We start from the raw sequence: 22,106 nt of genomic DNA, 5'->3' as shown, positions 1-22,106 counted from the left end.
CTAGTGAGTACAGGGATGTCTGCCCGTTTTGTTCACTCAAACACTCCAATGCCTAGCACGATGCCAGCAACACTGAGGGCACTTACGGTATATGCACTGAATGAATGCTAGACTTGCCAAATCAACTATCCTGAAACCTTCATCTGGTTTTATAACTACTTGGCTGAAAAATGATCGGTGCCTTCCTGCTTCTGCTGAGGAAAGCTTCAAGCCCCTCCTGGATCCTCCTCCCCTTGTTTTCTTTGCCCATTCAGATCTGTTCTCTTGGAAGCCTTCACTAATCATCTCATGGCCTCCAAGGAACTTACTGCTCTTTGTCCATGGGCTACCCTTTGACCCAGTTCTTGTCTAGGCTGAATAACGGTGTCATTTCTCCAAGAGCTCGGCACCAACCAGCCTGCATGGCTGTTGGCACCTGGCGCTGGGCGCACATGCCCGGACTGCAGGCTCTGTGCAAGCTGGGTTTTTAGGAAGGAACTAGGTGGCACCCAAGCCTGGCTGAGGTGTGAGAGAAATTCATAATGAGTCAGATGAGAGGACAGTTTAACTGAGTTTATTTTCCATTTGCAAAGAGATAAAAGTAGATATACTCCAAAATTAATAATGAGGAAGAGAAGATAATTAAAGGAGTTTTCTAGGTCAGTGTTTTTCCAACTGGAGGTTGTGAACCATTGGTAGTTTGTAAAATCAGTTTAGTATCATGACTAGAACATATTTTATTATTTTAAGATTTGAGAGAGAGAGAGAGCACACAAGCAGGAGAGGCAGAGGGAGATAGAATCTCAAGCAGATTCCGTGCAGAGCATGGAGCTCAACATGGGGCTCAATTTTAGGATTCTGAGATCACGGCTGGCGCTGAAACCAAGAGTCAGATGCTTAACTGACTGTGCCAATCAGGTGCCCTGTGACCAGCATTTAAAATATGGAATGGATGCATCAAAAAGCACAACATAACTAGGAATAAACCTAAACAAAGAGGCAAAGGATCTGCACTGTAAAAACTATAGAACACTCATGAAAGAAATTAAGGAAGACACAGAGAGATGAAAAAAACATTCCATGCTCAAGGATTGGAAGAACAAATATTGTTAAAACATCCATGCTACCCAGAGCAATCTACACATTCAATGAAATCCCTACAAAATACCATCAACATTTTTCACAGAGCTGGAACAAATAATTCTAAAATTTGTATGGAACCAGAAAAGACCCCCAAATAGCCAGAGGAATGTTGAAAAAGAAAACTAAAGCTGGTGGCATCACAATTCCAGACTTCAAGCTCTATTACAAAGCTGTCATCATCAAGACGGTATGGTACTGGCACAATCCATAGATCAATGGAACAGAATAGAGAGCCCAGAAACGGACCCTCAACTCTATGGTCAACTAATTTTCAATGAAGTGGGACAGAACATCCAATGGAAAAAAGACAGTCTCTTCAACAAATGGTGCTGGGAAGACTGGACAGCCACATGCAGAAGAATGAAACTGGACCATTCTGTTACACCACACACAAAAATAGACTCAAAATGGAATAAAGACCTTAGTGTGAGACAGGATTCCATCAAAATTCTTAAGAACACAGGCAGCAACCTCTGTGACCTTGGCCACAGAAATGTCTTGCTAGACATGTCTCCAAAGGCAAGGGAAAGAAAAGCAAAAATTAACTATTGGGACATCATCAAGATAAGAAGTTTCTGCACAACAAAGGAAACAGTCAGTAAAACTAAAAGATAACCTACAGAATGAGAGAAGATATTTATCAGATAAGGGCTAGTATTCAAGATCTATAAATAACTTATCAAACTCAACATCCCAAACACAAACAATCCAGGCAAGAAATGGGCAGAAGACATGAACAGACACTTGTCCAAAGAAGACATACAAATGGTGAACAGACACAGGAAAAAATGCTCCACATCACTTGGCATCAGGGAAATACAAATCAAAACCACAATGAAATACCACCTCACAGCAGTCAGAATGGCTAAAATTAACAAGATAGGAAACAACAAATGTTGGCAAGGATGTGGAGAAAGGTGAACCCTCTTACATTGTTGGTGGAAATGCAAGTTAACGCAGCCACTCTGGAAAGCAGTATGGAGGTTCCTCAAGAAACTAAAAATGGAGGGGTGCCTGGCTGGCTCAGTCGTTAAGCATCTGCCTTCAGCTCAGGTCATGATCCCAGGGTCCTGGGATCAAGTCCCGCATCAGGCTCCCTGCTCTGTGGGGAACCTGCTTCTCCCTCTCCCACTCCCTCTGCTGTGTTCCCTCTCTCGCTGTGTCTCTCTCTGTAAAATAAATAAATAAAAACTTAAAAAAAAAAGGAAGCTAAAAATGGAGGTACTCCACGACCTAGCAATTGCATTACTAGGTATCTACCGCAAATATACAAATGTATTGATCCAAAGGTGCACCTGCACCCCAATGTTTAAGCAGCAATGTCCACAATGGCCAAATTGTGGAAAGAGGCAAGATGTCCTTCAACAGATGAATTGATAAAGAAGATGTGGTGTATATGTACAATGGAGTATCACTCAGCCATCAGAAAGGATGAATACTTACCATTTACATTGACGTGGATGGAACTGGAGGGTATTAGACTTAGCGAAAGAAGTCAACAGAGAAAGACAATTATCACATGGTTTAACACAGATGTGGAATATAAGATCTTAGGGGGAGGGAGGGAAAACTGAATGTGAAGTCATCAGAGAGGGAGAAAAACCATGAGAGACTCTTTTAACTATTGGAAACAAACTGAGGGTCACTGGAGAGGAGGTGGGTAGGATAGGGTGATGGGCATTAAGGAGGGCACATGATGTGATGAGCACTGGGTGCTGTATGCAACTGGTGAATTACTGACCACTACATCTGAAACTAATGATGTACTGTATGTTGGCTAATTGAATTTAAATAAAAAAAATATGGAATGGAAAATATCAGAATGGATCCCACTCAGAATGGAGTTAATATTTTGTAAATTACATATATGTGTACTAACTGAACTATAAAATAAAATGTATTTCTTACTGTGATGGTGGTCGATGGTTTGAAATACAATGAAATAAATGCAGAGGTCATTCACTTAAAAGGCAGCAATAGTGTGGTCAAAAGAGAAGGGGAGGGGCGCCTGGGTGGTTCAGTTGGTTAAGTGTCTGCATTCAGCTCGGGTCATGATCCCAGGGTGCTGCGATCAAGCCTGAAGTTGGGCTCCCCGCTCAGCGGGGAGTCTGCTTCTTCCTCTCCCTCTGTCCCTCCCCCAACCTTGTGCTTTCTCTCCCGAATAAACAAAATCTTAAAAAAAAGAAGAAAGAAGAGGACGTGAAGAAGGTCTGTAGATCTGCGATGGGAGTCCTGGCTTCATTGTATCATCCCTCTGTGCAATGTACACTTCTAGCAATACGGGGGACAGATTACCCTGAAAAACCCTTATTCACAGACACCTAGATGCTAGATAAATACCAAACATGTTTCAAAAATACTGAGCTGAATTCCCAGGAAAGGAAGGGAAATTCTTGGGGACATGAAAAGATGAACTTCAAGTAAGAAGGCGAATGTGCAGATCAGACTACTCCTCAGCAAATATTCACCCCTTTCCCACCACCTCCTTAGAAGTAGAGTACTTCCTCTCTGGGCTTGGGCATGGCCATGGGATTTGCTTTGTTCAAAGGGATGTTAGCAGAAGTAATGTAATAATAGGCTTAAAATGTCCTTGTTTACAGAGCATGGCCTCTTGAAGAACATGACTCAGGCAGCTGCTGGTCCATGGAAGATGAGGAACACAAGGAGAAGACCTAGATCTTTTTTTAATTAAAAAAAAAATATTATTAATTTATTTGGCAGACAGAGATCACAAGTGGGCAGGGTGGCAGGCAGAGAGAGAGAGAGGAGGGAAGCAGGCTCCTTGCTGAGCAGAGAGCCCGATGCAGGGCTTGATCCCAGGACCCTGGGACCATGACCTGAGCCAAAGGCAGAGGCTTAACCCACGGAGCCACCCAGGCGCCCCATCAGCAGATCTAAATCTTACCAACAGTTTGGAGTCAAGACCAGGTGTACCTAGCCTATATCAGCTGAATCCAGATATGTGAGAAATAAAGATGCTTATTCTGAATTCTGAAATTTGTGTCTGCGGGATTATTGTTGTGAAAGTTGAATGAGGACATGAGTTTGTTTTGGGGTCAACTGTGTCTTTTTTTTTTAAATTGAGATACAACTAACACAGAACATACATATGTTCTGTGTACAACATATTTATTCAACATAGTGTGAAACGATCACCACACTACATCTAGTTAATAGCCATCACCACACACAGCTACAAGATGGTGTGTGTGTGTGTGTGACCACAGATCAACTGTTGATATCATAAACCTAGAACATTGGCTGCAAGAGAGGAAAGAAAGCAAAGTTTTAAACCCATATAAACTGCAGCGTTGAAACTGAAATTCTCACAAACAGCTGGGAGTCCTGTGAAGAAGTAAATTAGGAAAAAACTCAGGCCTGCTGCCAAAATCAACACAAGGAAACTCTAGGTGAAAGCTCCAGGTTCTTGTGCTATTTTTATTTGGTTTTGGTATCAGGATAATATTGGCCGGGCACCTGGGTGACTCTGTTGGTTAAGGGTCTGCCTTTGGCTCAGGTCATTACCCTGAGTCTGGAAGGCCTGGCAGTGTGGGGGAGTGGTCATAAAGACTTGCTCTGGAAAGATAACCTTGGGCAGCCATTTATCCTCCCTGAGCCAGGGTTTCCTGATCTGGAGTGGGGATGAGGAACATGTGCACAACAGACAGCGACTGGGTTCTTCCACTGGCCAAGCACTAAGCTGACACTAGTCATTCAACTCACTCAATCCTCACCAGGGTCCAGTGAAGTGAGTAGCAGTGTCACATCCACTGTCCAGAGAGGAGAATGGAGATTCAGAAAGGATAAGTAGCCAAAGCCACAGAGCTAGTGAGTGGGGGGACTGAACATCAGACCCGGATGTCTGACTCCATACCCTAAGAACTTAACTGTTAAATGACACCGCCTCATAGATTTGTGCAGCCATCTCAGCGACGGTGCAAGGAACCTAGCACAGAGCTCTAGAAGCACTCTTACTCCCTTCCCCGGAGTATGGCCCCAGGTCATGGCAGAGCCCACAGCAAGCTCTAAGACCAGCCAGTGCCCAGGGTGCAGGAGACAAGGGCAATCCCGATCATACTGGGGCTGTTAGCAGCAGCCCATGGCAAGTAGCCCACTTCTTGCACCTTTTCCTCACATTTTCTGTGGGTTATTACAAATGTCGGGAGGGAAGTAACGAACTGATCCTCTGAAACTTCCTTCCTTTCTGTCTCTGCATGTTCTCTCTTCCACTTCTGTTTGTGGCCTTCATTGCACAGACCTGGCTTAAGCTTGGTGAGACTACACTGGATACAACCTGGATGGGTGTATCGCAGCCCCTTCTGCCCCACAGCGGGCTCCCAATGTACCCAGTTCTCTCCAGTTCCCACTGAGGAAAGATCCCCTGCAGGGCATCTTCCTTATCCACTCACCCTGGGAGCTCACCCATGCCTGACACCCCCAAGTCTCTCTCCCCAGCTCAGATTACTCTCCTGAGTTCTGGGCCTCTCTATCCAAATGCCTCACAGGGGCAGTCCTACCTCCAGCCAGCAGGCCCTGGAGGACACTCACCGTCTTTCCCTACAACCTGCTTCTCTCCTGCAAGCATCACCACCTTCCTAGCTACTGGAAGGACTTCAAACACCGAAGTTAACAGGGAAATGCTCTGAGTCACAGAGAGCCAGGGGTCTCTAATCCAAGTCCAGGGAACAATGTAGGCTGCTTCCTAAGAGGTCCCAGTCTATCTGAAGTCCACAGAAAATAAGCACCTCAACAGGCTCAGTATTGGGTACCATCTAAATTCTCAAGAGCTTCCTATTCTTCAGTTAGATTAACAATAGTAGCAGCAGGGGTGCCTGGGTGGCTCAATGGGTTAAAGCCTCTGCCTTCGGCTCAGGTCATGATTTCCGGGTCCTGGGATCGAGCCCCGCATCAGACTCTGCTCTGCAGGGAGCCTGCTTCCTCCTCTCTCTCTGCCTGCCTCTCTGCCTACTTGTGATCTCTGTCTGTCAAATAAATAAATAAAATCTTAAAAAAAAAACAAACAATAGCAGCAGTAGCAGTAGACAATATTTATAGCAGTAGACAATAAAAAAAACAGTAGCAGCAGACAATATTTATAAGTACTTTATAAAGTACTTATCATGGCTAAGCACAGTCCTAAAGCACTTCACATGCATTGGCCCATTTAACTCCCACACTAATCGTGTAGGGCAGGCACTGTTGTATTTACTTCTCTAACAATTTAAGTGAGGCACAGAGAAATCAAACAAGTTGCCATGGGCAGCACCTGGTGATATGAATCCAGGCAGTCTGTCTCCAAAGCTCAGGCCATAACTGCTATCTTTTTATGAACTATTTAAAACAAATCCTACTTGTGGGAAATTGTATAAATAATGAATAACAAATGAAAAAGTAGCTGAGATACGATAGACATATAGTAAGTTACACATTTTACAAGTGAATTTAATAAAAGAAAAACAAAACTAGAGGCATCACAATTCCAGGTTTCAAGTTATATTATAAGGTGGTAGTAATTAAAATAGTATGATACTAGCAAAAAAATTAGACACATTGATCAATGGAACAGAATAGAAAACCAGCAATAAACACATAATCATATGGTCAATTAATCTTGACAAAAGAGGAATGAATAAGCAATGGGAAAAAGACAGTCTCTTCAACAAATAGTGTTGGGGAAACTGGACAGGTACATGCCAAAGAGAGAAACAGGATCACTGGGTTAAAGAGTAAATGTTAGACCTTAAACCATAAAATCCTTGAAGAGAGCACAGCAATAATTTCTCTTACATTGGCTGAAGCAACACATTTCTAGATATGTCTCTTGAGGCAAGGGAAACAAAGCAAAAACAAACTATTGGGACTACATCAAGATGAAAAGCTTCTGCACAGCAAAGGAAACAATCAACAAAACTAAAAGGCAACCTACTGAATGGGAGAAGCTATTTGCAAATGACATATCTGATAAAGGATTAGTATCATAATATATAAAGAACTGATACCATTCAACACCCCAAAACCAAGTAATCCTATTAAAAATAGCAGAAGACACAAATAGATATTCTTCAAAAAAGACATCCAGATGACCAATAGACACATGAAAAAATGCTCAACATCACTCATCATCAGGGAAACACAAATTGAAACTACAATGAAATATCAACTCATAATCTATCAGAATGGCTAAAATCAACAACATAGGAAACAACAAGTGTTGATGAGGATGTGGAGAAAATGGAACCCTCCTGCACCATTGGTGGGAATGTGATCTGATGTAGACACTCTGGAAAACAGTAATGAGGTTCCCAGAAAAATAAAAAAATAGAATTACCCTATAATCTAGTAATTGCGCTACTGGGTATATGCCCCCCAAGATATAAAAACTCTACCTCAAAGGAATCCATGCACCTCTATGTTATAGCATTATTTACAATATTCAAATTGTTGAAGCAGCCCAAGTGTCCATCCACTGACAGATGAATGGATTAAGAAGAAGTGGTATATATACATAAAAGAATGAAATCTTGCCATTTGCAACAACATGGATGGAGCTAGAGAATATAATGCTACGTGAAATAAGTCATCAGAGAAAGACAAATACCATATGATCTCACTTATACATGGAATTTAAGGAACAAAACAAATGAGCAAAAGAAAAAAGAGAGAGAGAGAGAGAAGAGGGACAAACCAAGAAACAGACTGTTAACTTCGGAGAACAAACTGGTGGTTGCCAGAGGGGAGCTGGGTGGCAGGATGGGTGAAATACGTGATGAAGATTGGAGAGTACATTTATCGTGATAAAAAATAAAACTTCTATAAAAATTTTTTTAGGGGGGGGCGCCTGGGTGGCTCAGTGGGTTAAGCGGCTGCCTTCGGCTCAGGTCATGATCTCAGGGTCCTGGGATCGAGTCCCGCAGCGGGCTCTCTGCTTGGCAGGGAGCCTGCTTCCTCCTCACTCTCTCTCTGCCTGCCTCTCTGCCTACTTGTGATCTCTCTCTTTCAAATAAATAAATAAAATCTTTAAAAAAAAAATTTTTTTTAGGGCGCCTGGGTGGCTCAGTGGGTTAAGCCGCTGCCTTCATGCTCAGGTCATGATCCCAGTGTCCTGGGATCAAGTCCCACATTGGGCTCCTTGCTCATCGGGGAGCCTGCTTCTCTCTCTGCCTCTCCCTGCCACTTCGCCTGCTTGTGCACTCTCTCTCTCTGACAAATAAATAAATAAAATCTTTAAAAAAAGATATTTTAAAAAAAAGAATAATCTGATGCATTTCCCATATGAAGACACTTTTGATGTTATCATCATGTTACGTTCAGTAGGATCTCAGTTAGGCAAGGAGGTATACAGAAATTGCAGAGGAATGAGATATACCAAAGGCTAAGAATGCTGTCTGGGTGATAGGATCATGGGTAATTGAAAATTCTACCTTTCGAGATGTTTCTAATTTCCTACAAAGAGTATGCACTACTCTGGGGCACCTGGGTGGCTCGGTCAGTTATGCATCTGCCTTTGGCTCAGGTCATGATCCTAGAGTCCCAGGATCAAGTCCCGCCCTGGGCTCCCTGCTCAGCAGGGAGTGTGCTTCTCCCTCTGCCCTTCACCCCACTCTCTCTCGCACTCAAATAAATAAATAAAATCTTAAAAAAATATATGCACTACTTTAAAAAACCAGAACAACAAATGTAGTATTTTAAAGTAATAATGTGATGAATTAAAAATGAAGCCCCTAACCCTTTCCCCAGGCCCACCTCCTTGCAGGGATCACACCAGATCATTTTAAGCTCCAAAGAAGGGGCTGTGTGCAGCTTGGCCAGCACCTCCGTTCCACCGCACTTACTGTATTTCAGTTCCAAGATGCTTGAGGGAAATGTTCTGAAGGGCCAAGGGCATGGCAGGTGCGGGCTGCAAGGCAGCCTCCACACCCACAAGCCCGGGGGGCGTTTGCACAGGGCACAGGAATTCCTCCAGCTCCGCTTCCTCTTGCTCTGGGGAACGAAGCAAAGGGCAGTCATCCGCTTGGTTCACTGTACTTGGACATAATAGACAGAGGTGCGATGGGCTCCCTCCCGCCCGAGCAAGCCTTCCTTGTAGGTAAAGAGCAGCCAAAGAGGCAGGCTTTTCATCAAATGTTCTCCCAGGAAAAGGAAGCATCTTGCTGAGAAAGTCTTCCTGAAAACCCCGTTAAAATATGCGGAACTGCAGATACTTCTACCTCTGAGAATCCATCCTAAAAAAGTGAGCTGACATGCAGACAAAGCTTTATGAGCCAAGTGGTTCATCTTGGCCCTGCCTGGCTTCAAACTGGAAATAACTCCCTCAGACTGGAAGTAAAGACCTGGGGAGAGGTGAAATAAATCACGATGCCTTCAGAAAACAGATTTTTACTCAGCCATTTAAAAGGATGCTAATGAAGAATGCTTAAGAACACAAGGACTAGGCATGGGATATATCTATATCTACATCTGTATATCTATATCTATATATAAAAATATAAACTGAGGTTATAGCAAGATCTTAGTTGTATAAAAGAAGTCTCACAGAAATGCACTCTGTGTATGAACAGAGGTCAAAGTGCATGGTGGGATCAGAAGCAGGATGTCCTCATTATTGCTTTGTATTTTTTCCCAAACTGCCTACAGTAAACCTGGGTTATTTTTTATAAGCAGAAAAATAATACATATTCATCAAAAGTAGAAGTTTATAAGGAGATTTTATAGCATCGAGGTTTTAAGTTCACAATGTGGAGTACCAAAAAGCAGAGCAGGCCATTTGTATTAGATGATCTGAAATATTTTTAAATACAAGGCAGGCTGGCGGGGGGGCTCATAATGTAATGTAGATACCGGCTGTCTCTGGGTGCTGGGATTATGGGTACTTTTTCTTCTTCTTCTCTAGGTTTTATAAATCTGCTTAAACAATGATTCTTATACAGTGAGTGCTTCAAAACATTTAATGTTAAGGAACACTTCAAGGCTAAGGAAACATATTTGATGTGTAAGAGAGAGCAGGTGAAATAGTTAGAAGCTGGTTTTGAGTGTTATAAAAAGCAGAAGAGAATTAAGGCCACTGATCGGATGGCAGGATCTGGATCAGGCGGCTCCGGAGATGTGGACGGCAGCTGACACCTTCCATTCGAGCCCTCTTCCTAAGGAGGTGAAAAATGTAGGGGAAGTGGGAATTTTATTTTTGCACTCCATCGGCAAACAGGGTGTGGGAGCAAAAACATTAAATACAATGGTAGGGGCCAGCGGAGCTATTTAATCTACTCACAAACACACTTTGCAATCAATATATTTCTTTCCTACTAGGCTCGCTCACATCCGGCAGACTGGCCAGTAGTGGGAAAGGCCAAGACATTCTCTTGAGCTCTTCTCTTCGGTTCACTCTCTCACCAAACACTTCTGGCATCTGTCCTGATGTTTCTGGGTGGAGCTGGAGAAAGTTTGATAATCAAAGGTGTAGGAGGCTTCTAGCTTAAGGAGCAGGGAGAAGTGAGCGGAAGCTGGAGGGCAGGCCAGGCAAAGCATAGGGGAGTCCTAGGGGATTGAGACAGATTGCTTCACCTGAAGTCAGGGAAGACTTCTGGGAGGAAGGGCCTAGAGAGTTTTCCGGGTTTTGACCTGCCAAAGGAGTGAGGGAGGGTCTTTCTGGGTAAGTACAGGCAGCAGCAAAGGGTTCCAGACCCAGTGCTGGGAATGCTGGGAGGGACCAGAGAGGAGACAGGGCTAGGAAGGACAAATGCGCAGGGGAGTGCTAAGAGGGGATCTCATCTGGCTGGGCACACAGGGTCTCCTGGGGGATTCAACAGAAGCCCCAAGGAACCTGGGCTCAGCTGTGGGGTTAGAAGACCTGAAGCCGGATCATGTTTGTGTTGGAAGGGTGCTGTGATCAGGCTGGAAATCATATATTCTCCTCCGGCCTCAGGTTCTACATGTTTAAAACAGGAAGGATACTCCCCACCCTGTCTCCTGCAGAGATAAAGTATATGAACATACTTAAAAACCATAAAGCCCCACTCTGTGGACTTAAATCTTTCAAAAAAGTTGTCTTTAATCCAGACCTTGAGCTGATTCAAAATAATTAAGGTCTTCTGGTTTATCAATACTTTGGCCATCTTTATTCTCCCTCATTCAGCACATAAACATGGTCAATTTGTCTAAGATTTTAATGTCTTGGCAAGGACTTCCTCTAACTGCCAATATCTGTTTTAACTTCCACATGTGGCTCTAAATGTCCTCTGAGGTCACACCAACTAGGCCTCGGTGGTAACTGTCACCACTGGTTGGACCTACCATGGAGGAAACAGAGGCTCAGAAGGTTTGTTGTGGCCAGGGTCACATAGCCGGCAGCAGAGCCCTGCACTCAAACACAGTTCCTTGCTTTTCCATTAAAACTACGTGGCTTGTCAGAGCAGGCTTTGTGACAGGCAGAGGGTTCCAAAAGGGAGAGGCTGCCCCAGAAGGCAGCAGCCTCCAGAGCAAGGTCTTCAAGGGATGGCTACGGTGGCGATGGCACAGTGAAGGTCAGCACTTCCTTCAAGAAACAGAACTGATGACCCAAGGCTCTGGTCTGGGTCATGCCTTCAGGGAGGAGAAATACTATCAGTGAGCAGACCACACAAGGAATTTTCGGCTGCATTTATTTGTAATCCTCCCTTTGCCTGAGCTGTAGGCACTGCTCTATCACCAGTAGGAAGTCACTGCCTAGTGAAAAGGGCCTGGGCCAGCAGGTCACATCCCCACTCAGCACTGGACATGGCCTTGCTTCCTCAGCCTAAGGAGAGGGTTGTGAGCCTGCAAACTAGGGTTCAAATTTCAGTGCTGATGCTTTCTTGCTCTGTGAACTTGAACACCTCCTTTGGCTTCTGTGGACCTCAGTTTTGTCTTCTGTAAGATGAGAACAACACTACCATATAACATTGATGTGAGGATTGGATAACATGTTGCGTTGTGTTAGAACTGTGTAAGTGGTATGCATATTTTTATGATAACATATACTTAAAAGATTGCTATTTAGTGTAAATTGTGTCCTACTCTGGCAACATATAAATTATAAATTGCTTTGCCCTTGATCTTTCTCAGCTCTTGTGGAGACCAATGATTAGGTGAAGCATAAAATAAAGGTATAAACACTTAAAAATTGTAGAGAAGAGAACATGCCTTGCAGATTGCTCAACGGCAGTGAGAGGACACTTCTTACAAGATGAAATGTCTGTGATTCAAAGTCAGATGTGAGTCAGTTGGTTTTCACTACCCTGGGAGCAGGCTCTGTTTCCTCCCAGGAAGGGTGGAGACTGGCGGTGGGGCAATCTGCTCCCAGCAGCTAATCCAGGGCCTCCCAGCTTGCTCATGAGTCTAGAAATGTCTTCTGGGGTGTGGGGGCTGGGAAGGTTTTCCAGGGACCTGTTCGGGGAGGGTGAAGGCTTGCTGTGGTAGGCGAAAGGTTTTAGAAGACCATATCCCAGCTTCCTACGTCTCCCACCTGTGTGTTTCTTGGACAGTGTCCTCTCCCCGGACATGTCTCCAGCAGGGGCTGGCCCAGGAGAGGACTGCTAAGTGCGCTAAACCACAGCCACAGAATTCAAGAGCTTCAAAAGGGTTCAGCACAGTAGAAGAACTTGTGGGATCCCAAAGCAATTTCAGTTCCAACTTTAGTTCCAGACATACAAGAATTCTGTTTTCAGGGGGAGTGTCTTGTCACTTCTAATCAGAGGCTGATCTCCAGCAACTGTGTTGAGTCAGGCTGCGGCTGTGCACTCAGCCAGGGTTGTTCCGCTCTCTGGCCGATGGGGACTGGACGGTGGAATGCAAGTACAGAAGCACAAAGAAACCCTTCTCCAAAGAAAGCCCTTAAAAGCATGAAACACCCAGCAGGCTCTTGGAGCAAATGACTGATAATTATTATTGACAATAAAAAAATAGCTGTTATTTTAAGTGTAGTACTATACTGGTACACATATAACAACAACTTTATTAGGACAGCTACTATGCATTGAGCAATTACCATGTGCTGGCATGAGGCTAAGGGTTTTGCGTTCCCTTCCTCATTTAATTACAAAATCCAATGCGTTTGCTCACAAATATCTGATGTGCCAGCAGGGTACTCGGTAGCAGGGACATAAGTGACAAAGACATAGGCCCCAGCCCCGAGGGCAGAGACTGACAAGGATGCTATAATGAGGGCACAACGTGCCAGGCCTTGTTAGAACCATGTGAACAAAGTATTGAGGGCTCATACAGAGGCCAGCTGGCAAAGTGCTGGGAGGCTTCCAAGGGGAGGCTGGCAAGAGCAGGCGGCGACACTGGAGTGTGGCTGTAGAGAATAAGCAGGAATTTGCCAGGCAGACACACTTCTGGTGCTGCCGAAGCTCACAGCGTGAGGCGGGCATCGGGGGAGCAGGCAGAGGTGAAGCAAGGGGGGACGAGCCCTGAGCACTGTGGTGAAAAGCTGGGCCAGGGACGTGGTGGGGGGCCATGCAAGGGGACAGGGCTCCAGCACTCATTTTACAAAGCCCACTCAGGCCACAGCAGGGAGGACGGGTCCGAGCTGCCAGGCCAGGACACAAGACGCAGGACAGGGGCGAGGAGGCTGCTGGGACTTTCCCCCTGGGAGCTGGGGCCTGCCCTCAGGCACCGGCAGTGAGCAGGAGCTGGTCTGGCACAGAGGCCGGAAGGCAGACACGGCCAGCTTGGTGACTGACTGGCTTGGCTCACCAAGACTGCTGAAGGGGCGAGGGTGGCACCCTGATCTGGGAGCCGCCGAGCAAGTGAAGCATCATTTAACAAGAGGAAGGAAGCTGGGGGGGCAGAGGGTCAAGGGCGGACAAGCTGGGTTGGGGACATTTAAAACAGCCCAGTACAGAGGTCTAGAGGCTCCTGGCCACAAGTCGTGCCCTAGCCTATCTGGCCGCCTGTCACCACGCGGCAGCACGAAGCTGTAACAAGACTGAAAGCTGTTCTGAGAGCAGCTGGGGGTGGTCTGTCCGGATTCTCAGCCTGCCTGCCAAATGGCCGCTGTGCCACGGCGTGGGGCGTGGGGGTGGGAGCGAGGGAGCTCCAGCACTCCTTGGCGCTAGGGATGTCCTAGGACTTGGAACCAAAAAACTTCCCTTGCGGGCCACGTGGGGGTGAAGGACTCTGCCGAGGGGAACACTCTGGCTAAAATCAGCCATCTGTCCAACCTGCAGCACAAACGCACGCATGTCAGGAGCAGCACTGATAACTGCATTTTCTCACTAACCCTCCTCACAGCAGCCCTGTGCGAGGTTCATTTCTCCAGAACGTCCCATAACAGTCATCGAAATAAGAGCTGCCGTTTCCTGAACTTGTACAACATGCCAGCCTTGCTCTAAGCACTCCAGGTGTATGGATTCATGTCATTCTCAGAATAATCCTGAGAAGCAGGCAGGACTTCTGAAGCTCATTTTATACGGAAAGAAATGGAAGCTCAGAAAGGCTAATCTACTTGTTTAAGACCACATAAGCTTAGGATTTAAACACAGACATCCTGGCCTCAGAGCCCCAACCCTGTCCTCGAGGCTACGCTGTGTCTTGCCTGACCGTGACTCTTCCCCCTGGCTCTTGGCTGCTCTAGCAGAGGCTCCTCCTGCTCACTCCCAACAGGAGCAAAGGGCTTGGTCCCCACGAGTCCTGGGGGTATGGGCAGGAGGCAAACCCCCTGGGTACCTGGCTCGAGGCGCAAGGTGGGCCCGTTGGCAGCTGGGGTGGCGGGGGCGGCAGGGGGCGCGGGCGGGCTGCTGTGGAACTCCCAGCGCTTCGTCTGCAGCTGCTGCAGCCAGTACAGCATCACTTGCTTGGTGGCAGCCTAAGGAGCACAAGGGTTAATCAGTATGGCCCTGTGCCCTTGGCCTGGCACTGGCTCTGAGACGCGGAAAGACCATGGGAGGCTTCGTAATTCTCTCCCTCCCATAAAAAAAAAGTTGTCACGGCCAAGGGGTGCCCACCTCTGAAGCACCACCTGCTTTTTGGCCACAGAAGCAAAGGAGGCTCCGGCCCCAAATCCTGAGGTTCCTTAATCTTTCTGGGTCTGTTTCCTCATCTGTGCTATGGTGACGACGGCACTCCTGTCACAGGGCCGGTAGGATGATGCAGTGAGGTCAGGAAGGTGAAGCGCCCAGCGCGGCAGCTGACACACTGCAGGAGTTCAGTGTGTGCTCACTCAATAAGGGCATTTGGGGGTGGTAAGAGACAGGGAAGGAGCTTTGAAGTTCTGGCCGGGGATGAGGGGGGATCCTGGCACAATCACCATCTCCCTGTGTGACATCACACTGTCTTAACCTACTGTGATATTGTGGTTAATAAGAAACATATATCTGGTCATTCAAATGCCCAAAAATATATTTTTCATATGTATTTGATCTTTGTCTATAGTTTCTGCCTCATAGCTCCTAAATCCCTTAGAATTTCCTGGGATAAGGGTGATCAGAAGGTGACTTTTGTTGTTTTAAGTAACTCTTGGAAAGCCCTTAGGTGACCTACTGATGGAAAGCTAGTCGCCAGGAGAACTGATCATGTGATTAGAGGCCTGGAACCTTCAGTCCCACCCCCTTCCTCCCAGGAGTGGAGAGGGGCTGGAGGCTGAATGGGAAAATGGTCAACGACTTAGTCCATCATGACTGTGTAATGAAGCCTCCCTAAAACCCCGAAGGACTAGGTTTGGAGAGCTTCTGGGCTGGTGAGCACAGAGATGTGGGGAGAGTGGCGCATCTGGAGAGGGTGCGGTCATTCCTGCCCTTCCCCAGACCTTCCCCTGTGCATCTCTTCTGTGCATCTGCCTGTTGACTGGTATCCTTTCTCACACCCTTTAATAAACTGGTGATGAAAGTAAGTAAGTGTTTCTCTGACTTCTGGGAGCTGCTTTACCAAACTAATGGAACCTGAGGTCACTGGAGACTCCAATCTGCAGCCAGCTGTTAGACACAAAAGTAACAGTCTGGGGCTTGTGACTGACCTCTGCAATGAGGTGTGGGCGAAGCCCTGTAGGACTGAGCCCTTAAGCTGTGGAATCTGAGGCTGTCTCTGGGTAGACAGTGTTAGAATTGAGTTGGAGGCACCTGGCTGTGTCAGTCAGTAGTGCATGCAACTCTTGAGTTGTGAGTTTGAGACCCAAACTGAACATGGAGCCTACTTAGAGAGACAGAGAGAGAACTTCGTGGTGTTGTGGTAGGAGTGGCAGTGGGGGAACCCTCCATGTGCCATGTTGGAATTGGGTCCAGGAATCCCTGGACCAGAGTGGAAAGAATCCCTCCTCTGTTTCGGGGACACACCAAAATCATGGATATGATTGGGAACTGGAAGGCCGTATGCATACAGTAACAACACAGTGGCACCCTCCAGGTACCCCAAACAAGGCAATGGTTGATGCTGGTCATTAATCTCCCAGCCCTGGATGATCCAAATACCTATATTTCCCATCTATTCCATAGTTGGATCCTTCAAGAAGGACCTGCCCTTCTACAGATGGAATATTAAGGCTCTGAAGTTGTTTAGGCAGGTGGTGGCAGAGCTGGTCCCAGAACCCGGGTCTCCCCCTTTAGGCCAGAGATTTGCTGTCATTTATGGTCAGGAGACTGTGGCTTCCCTAGAGAAGGCCTGGGGTCAGTTGGGCCAAAGGAGCCAGGCAGCTCACTGGGAGTGGATGGTGAGCCTCACAGAGCTGCCTACAAGGCCATGTGAGAAGAGCAGCCTGCTATGGGCAACCAGGGCAGGCTCCCCATTCTAAGTGGTCCACAGATAAGGTTTGTACGAGGCCGGGGGCTCCATGAAAGAGGCCCTAGGCCTGTCAGGGAGGTACCATATAAGATAAAATGATGCCCACCAGTCTTCTCTTTCTACATACTCTCCCTGAGAGACCTCAGCCCCTCCCAGGGCTTCACCATGACCCTGTGTTGCCAAGTTCCAGCCCATACCCAAATACCCCATTTTATTAATTCACTGGACAAATGTATATTGAGCACCTACTATACGTGTCATGGTCGATCCTCTCGGAATTTAAGAGTCTACTGAGTGGGTGTCCTACAGCCTCCCATCCTGGGCTCCCTCTATTCTGACTGGCCCAACTGGACAGTCAGCTACCCAACTCCTCCCTTGCGTTCCTCCTCCCTCACATCCCTAGTCACCCCCATTGGTCTCCCTCCCCCGCTCACAGCTCTAGCTCATTCTCTCCCGACCACCTCCTGATGGACTTCGTGACCAGCAGCCTTGCCTTCTAAGGTTTTATCTACCCAACAGCCACAATAAGTCTTCTAAACATTCTAATCTCATAGAGTTTCCTTGTTTAAAGCTCTTTAACAATTTCCCACAGCCCACAGGACAAAGTCCAAGGTCCCAGGCCTAACTCACAAATGCTCTATGCTTGGGCCTCAGCTCTCCCACTCCATCTTTTGGGCCCCTCTGTAACCCAGGCTCCTGTGATTGGCCAGGACACTGTTTCCTGTCTTTGTTCATGGGGCTCTCATGGCCAGGAATACCCTCCCTCTTAGCTACTTGTGGAAAACCAAACCCGTTTTTCAGACCTCAGATGTCATTTTCTTCTCTATGCTTCCCTCCTGGGTAGACTCTTCCACTCAGCAGAACCACACTTGGCTGGTACAGACTTAATCAGAGCGTCTCTACAGAACATTTCACTGTTGTGTGCTAGTCAATCTCTTAATTCCCTCAGCAAACTGTAAGCTGTTTGAGAACCAGGGGGGCAGGTCTGATTAGGCTCCATGCCCCAGGGCTTAGCACAGAACCAGGCACACACACAGATCAAGGGAACAGTAAAAGACAGGTGCTGGAGATCCAGTAGACAGTACTCAGCCTGTGTGGGAGGGATGCATGCGTGAACCACATGACCTCCAAAATGCCTGCCTTCCCCGGCCTGGAATTCCAGGTTTGCCTTATTTTATCTGATTTCCCCAGCCTGGTCACCAGCCAGGCCCAGCCATTAAAGGGGAACTGAAACTACAGGCTATATGCAGGGGCTCAGCAGATGCCCAGTTAGCTGGAAGTGGGGGTGGAGAGGTGGGAAGACAGGGTGGGGCTGGGGAGGCTGTCTGCTGGCACAGTCTTCTCGGATGAATGTGAATCCCAGAACTCTGAACCCAGATTTGTCTTTCCACTCAAGTTCTGGGGCACCTCCTCTTGACATGCACATTATGACCATGGTTCTATCACCATATGGGGTCATTAAACAGGAATTTATTGAGCACCTACTAGGTGCTAGGCTGTATCTAGATGCTGGGATTAACTCAACAATTTGCAGGTGCCAGATGCTTACACACCTTGTTTTAAATCTCACAAACTACCTAGATTCCGAGAGGTTAAGTAGGTTGGACAGGGTGACACAGCTAGTAAGCAGCTGATGTAGAATTTGAATCCAAGCCTGTCTGTTTTTAAAGCACATGGCTCTCCCAGTTAAAGGTGATATTAAAACAAAACCAACTGATGGTAAAACACGTTAAGACATGCCTCTGTGAACATTCTAGGCTGATCCAAGAAACCTAAGTATTTTATCTCCTAGTTCCGCCAAAGTTTGCTAAGCATTCAGTCCCCTTGGCCAAAATAACAAGAAAAGTGATTTAGAATCTGGGCCATGAGAGGATTGCACAGCTCGTATCTTGGCTATATTTCAGCCCCAAGTAAGAAAGTTAAGAGTAACCAAAAAGTAAAAGTTTTGATACAGTACTGAGAGGTGGAGAGACTCAGGGATTCCAAATGTGGGCTACACCACTCTGGAGATGCATGACCTCTGGCTGGTCATTTCATTTCTCCAAGACTCAGTTTCTTCATTCTAGTATGGGTACATCATCCCCACCTTTTCCGCCTTTGTCTGGGAACCCAGTGAGGAAATGGGTGTGACTGCGTTTTGGAATGCACTAATCCCTGGCCACCCAGGGTTCACTAGGGGAGATCAAGGTCTGTGATCCTTGTTTCAGTGAATTTACTGTGACCACTCACTCGTGCCCGCCCGTGCCCTGGGAACTCACCCTGGCTGAAAACGGAAAAAACTGCCCCATTTACCTTCAGAGTAATAACCCGGCTAGGAGTCTTGATTTCAAAAGTCCCCTCCTCGGCGTCGGCCTTGCAGTCAAAGACCGCACTGGAGAGGTCGATGCTGTCCAAGGGATTGGCATCCTGCGCGGTCCGCGAATAATACAGATGACATTTCTTCTCGTCGTAGAAGAACCAGCGGGATTTCCAGCCCCGGATGGGCCCCTTGCCGCCAAATTTACTCAGATAGCCACAGAGTTTTTTGGGGGCCGCGTCCAAGGGACGGGCGCAGCCCTCCGACTCCTCCCGAGGCAGCACCTCGGGGCCCCTGGCCGAGCCGGCAGGCTCTTCGGAGCTGGGGGCGGAGGAGCTACACTCTGCGGGGTTCTCGTGGGCGCCCTCCATCGCCACTGGAGACCGCTAGACCGATTGGAGGCCAGCAGCCAACTCGGGCCAAATCTCAGAGACTCTGGGGGTGCTTCCCAAGAAGGAGAAATCTGGGCGGGGGCGGGGCCAGTAGCGACCAGGAGACGGCTGGAAAGCGGACCGGGGCGGTTCACCGCGCCTTTGACTGAAAGCCCGGGTGGGGCGGCTGGCCACGCCCCGTCCGACCTCACGGCAGCCAGGCCACGCCTTCAAGACGCCCTCTGCCAGCACCGCCCATTCCTCCTGCTTCCGGCTTTTACTGCACGCCTGTCAGCTGTCTTTAGTGAGGGCAGCTGCGAAGCTTGAGGGGGCCCTCAGGTTGAAGGCGTGGTGTCACTGAGCTAGCTTAGGGGCAGAGAAGCGGGAAGAGACACCTGTCTCTGACTAAGCTGCCTCGGTAGCTTGCGTAATAACTTAGAAGGATGGTCCTCCTTGCGCCTTAAGGGCTGTCTGTCTTTACCCCCAGGTGCAGGGAAGCTTACACCGGACGGCGCATTCCCCGGCCATTGGCTGCGAGGGACGCCGGCTCGATGACGCCACTTCCGGCGCAGCTACGGGCGCTCGCGTGTCTGGGGCCCTTCCCGCAGGCTTCCATCCGGAGAGTTTAGCACCTTGGTGACCCTTCGCTGACTGCTGGGGACTCCCGTGCATCTGTCCCAGCTCCTACTTGCCTCCTTCCGCGAGCCGCCCAGGCCCGGCTGCTGCTAAATGATGATGCTAAAATCTTTAAAATATTTGCAAACCAGTTCCAGTGTTTTACAAAGAATTATATAGTATATCTAGAAGGAGTTACTTGAGAGATGCAGGGATATTTTAATAACTAGGAAAAAACCCCACATCTGTAGTGCTAAAGCAAGCATCTTAATATTTTGTAAAAAGATATTTGATCAAAAATGTATTTTCTAAAAAGGTGTGTGATCAAATTCAACATCTATTTCTAAAGTTTAAAAATGTATTATTATGGAAATATAGTTGGTACACAGTGTTTCACAGTTTCTTTTTTTTTTTTTTTTTTAGATTTTATTTATTTATTTGTAAGAGAGAGAGAGTGAGAGCGAGCACAGGCAGACAGAGTGGAAGGCAGAGTCAGAGGGAGAAGCAGGCTCCCCGCGGAGCAAGGAGCCCGATGTGGGACTCGATCCCAGGACCCTGGGATCATGACCTGAGCCGAAGGCAGCTGCTTAACCAACTGAGCCACCCAGGCGTCCCCACAGTTTCTTAATAAAACAAATAGTATATCTTGTTCTAGATTTTCTAGCTAAACAATGATCAATATTTGAAAGAATATAATAGTTTCAAATACACAACTTAATCTGAAAAAATAGTTTTCCCACTAATATTCCAGGATCTAATCTAGGACTCCACATTTCCGCATCACTTTCCCTTAGTCTCTTCTGAACAATGACGTATTTCATCTTTTACTATTTTTTTTTTTTTTTGACCCTGACATTTTTCAAAGGGTATTGGTCAGCTATTTTGTAGAATACTGTGAATTTGGGTTTGTCTGGTATTCTCTCATGATTAGACTGGGGTGATGGGTTTTGGGGAAGACTACCACGGAAGTGCTCCTCTCATCACATAATATTCAACTGTGTAATATGCACATGGTGATGGTAAACTCCCATCACTTAGTTAAGAAGGTTTCTGCCAGATTTCTTGTCTATAAAGTCACCATTTTCCCCTTTCAACACTCTGTTCTTTGGAATAGAATCACAGAGGCCCCACCACAAGATGCTCCACCTTCTGGCAGGTGTTGGGGTGGGGGCAGCTGATAAGATTATTTACAGTCTATTAGAATGATTCTAAAGGTAATTTCCAAGAATGAACAGGTGAGAGTGGCCAAATTTTTGAAGAAAAAAAGAAAAGGACTTAGAAAGGATTTGACCTACTAGATATTCAAATTTATTAATTCAACCAAAAAGTATTTTGTGGGTGCCTTCTCCCAGGCATCATTTAAAATACAGGGCCACAGTGATGAACAGGACAAGTCCCAGACCCCACTGAGCTATCATTCTAGTCCAAGGAGACAGGCCATTGATAGGTAAAAGTATATGATCATGGTGACCTCAGATTCTCATACTTTCTAGGAAGGAAATGAACAGAATGATAAGAACAAAAGAATTTAGTGTTTCTAGTACAGGGACAGGCACATCAATGTAGCAAATAAGTTCAGAAAAACATACAAATAAGTGTAGGAATAGAGTACAGGACAGGATTTCTCAACCTTTCCCCCCATTATTATCCCTAGAGGAGCCTTTTCAGACTTTTCCCCTACTCATCACCTCCCATAAAATTTTAACCCCACAGATATAATGTGTATCTCTTTATGTACTGCATGTATGTCTGAGTGAGGATATACATGTGAGGAGCCTGCTTCTCCCTGTGCTTGCCACTCCCCTTGCTTGTGCGTGTGCACTCTCTCTGACAAACATAAAAAGAATAAGATTTTCTTTTGTACCCCAGAAACCAATTTTCAACCCTCTGCAGGTGATGTTGTCCCTATTGAGAACACATGGTATTGAAAATATCATGATGAAGCTAGATGAAACTTCTTAGATGAAGCTAGAATT

At 46.7% G+C, this 22,106-nt stretch overlaps 1 protein-coding gene across 5 annotated transcripts in view; it reads right to left on the bottom strand.

Annotated features, from left to right (window-relative positions):
• TBC1D2 (TBC1 domain family member 2) overlaps positions 1-19,797 on the bottom strand; it is a 51,453-nt gene extending 31,656 nt beyond the window's left edge. The window contains exons 1-3 of one of the 5 annotated variants that reach the window (XM_059142092.1): positions 19,141-19,797; positions 14,803-14,941; positions 8,955-9,102 (exon numbers count right to left, since the gene is read on the bottom strand). In XM_059142092.1, coding sequence (XP_058998075.1) covers positions 8,955-9,102; positions 14,803-14,941; positions 19,141-19,515 — 662 coding nt within the window. In that variant the 5' untranslated portion in view covers positions 19,516-19,797. Of the gene's footprint in view, positions 1-8,954; positions 9,103-14,802; positions 14,942-19,140 lie in introns of those variants that run through there. The other 4 variants (XM_059142091.1, XM_059142093.1, XM_059142094.1 and 1 more) reach the window with 4 other exon arrangements.
• Positions 19,798-22,106: the final 2,309 nt, after the last annotated feature.

This window comes from Mustela lutreola, chromosome 12 (genome assembly GCF_030435805.1).
Source record: "Mustela lutreola isolate mMusLut2 chromosome 12, mMusLut2.pri, whole genome shotgun sequence".
In the NCBI taxonomy this organism is placed as follows: domain Eukaryota; kingdom Metazoa; phylum Chordata; class Mammalia; order Carnivora; family Mustelidae; genus Mustela; species Mustela lutreola.
The sequence above is the reverse complement of the archived record's forward strand: the minus strand, read 5'-3'. Positions and strand labels throughout refer to the sequence as shown.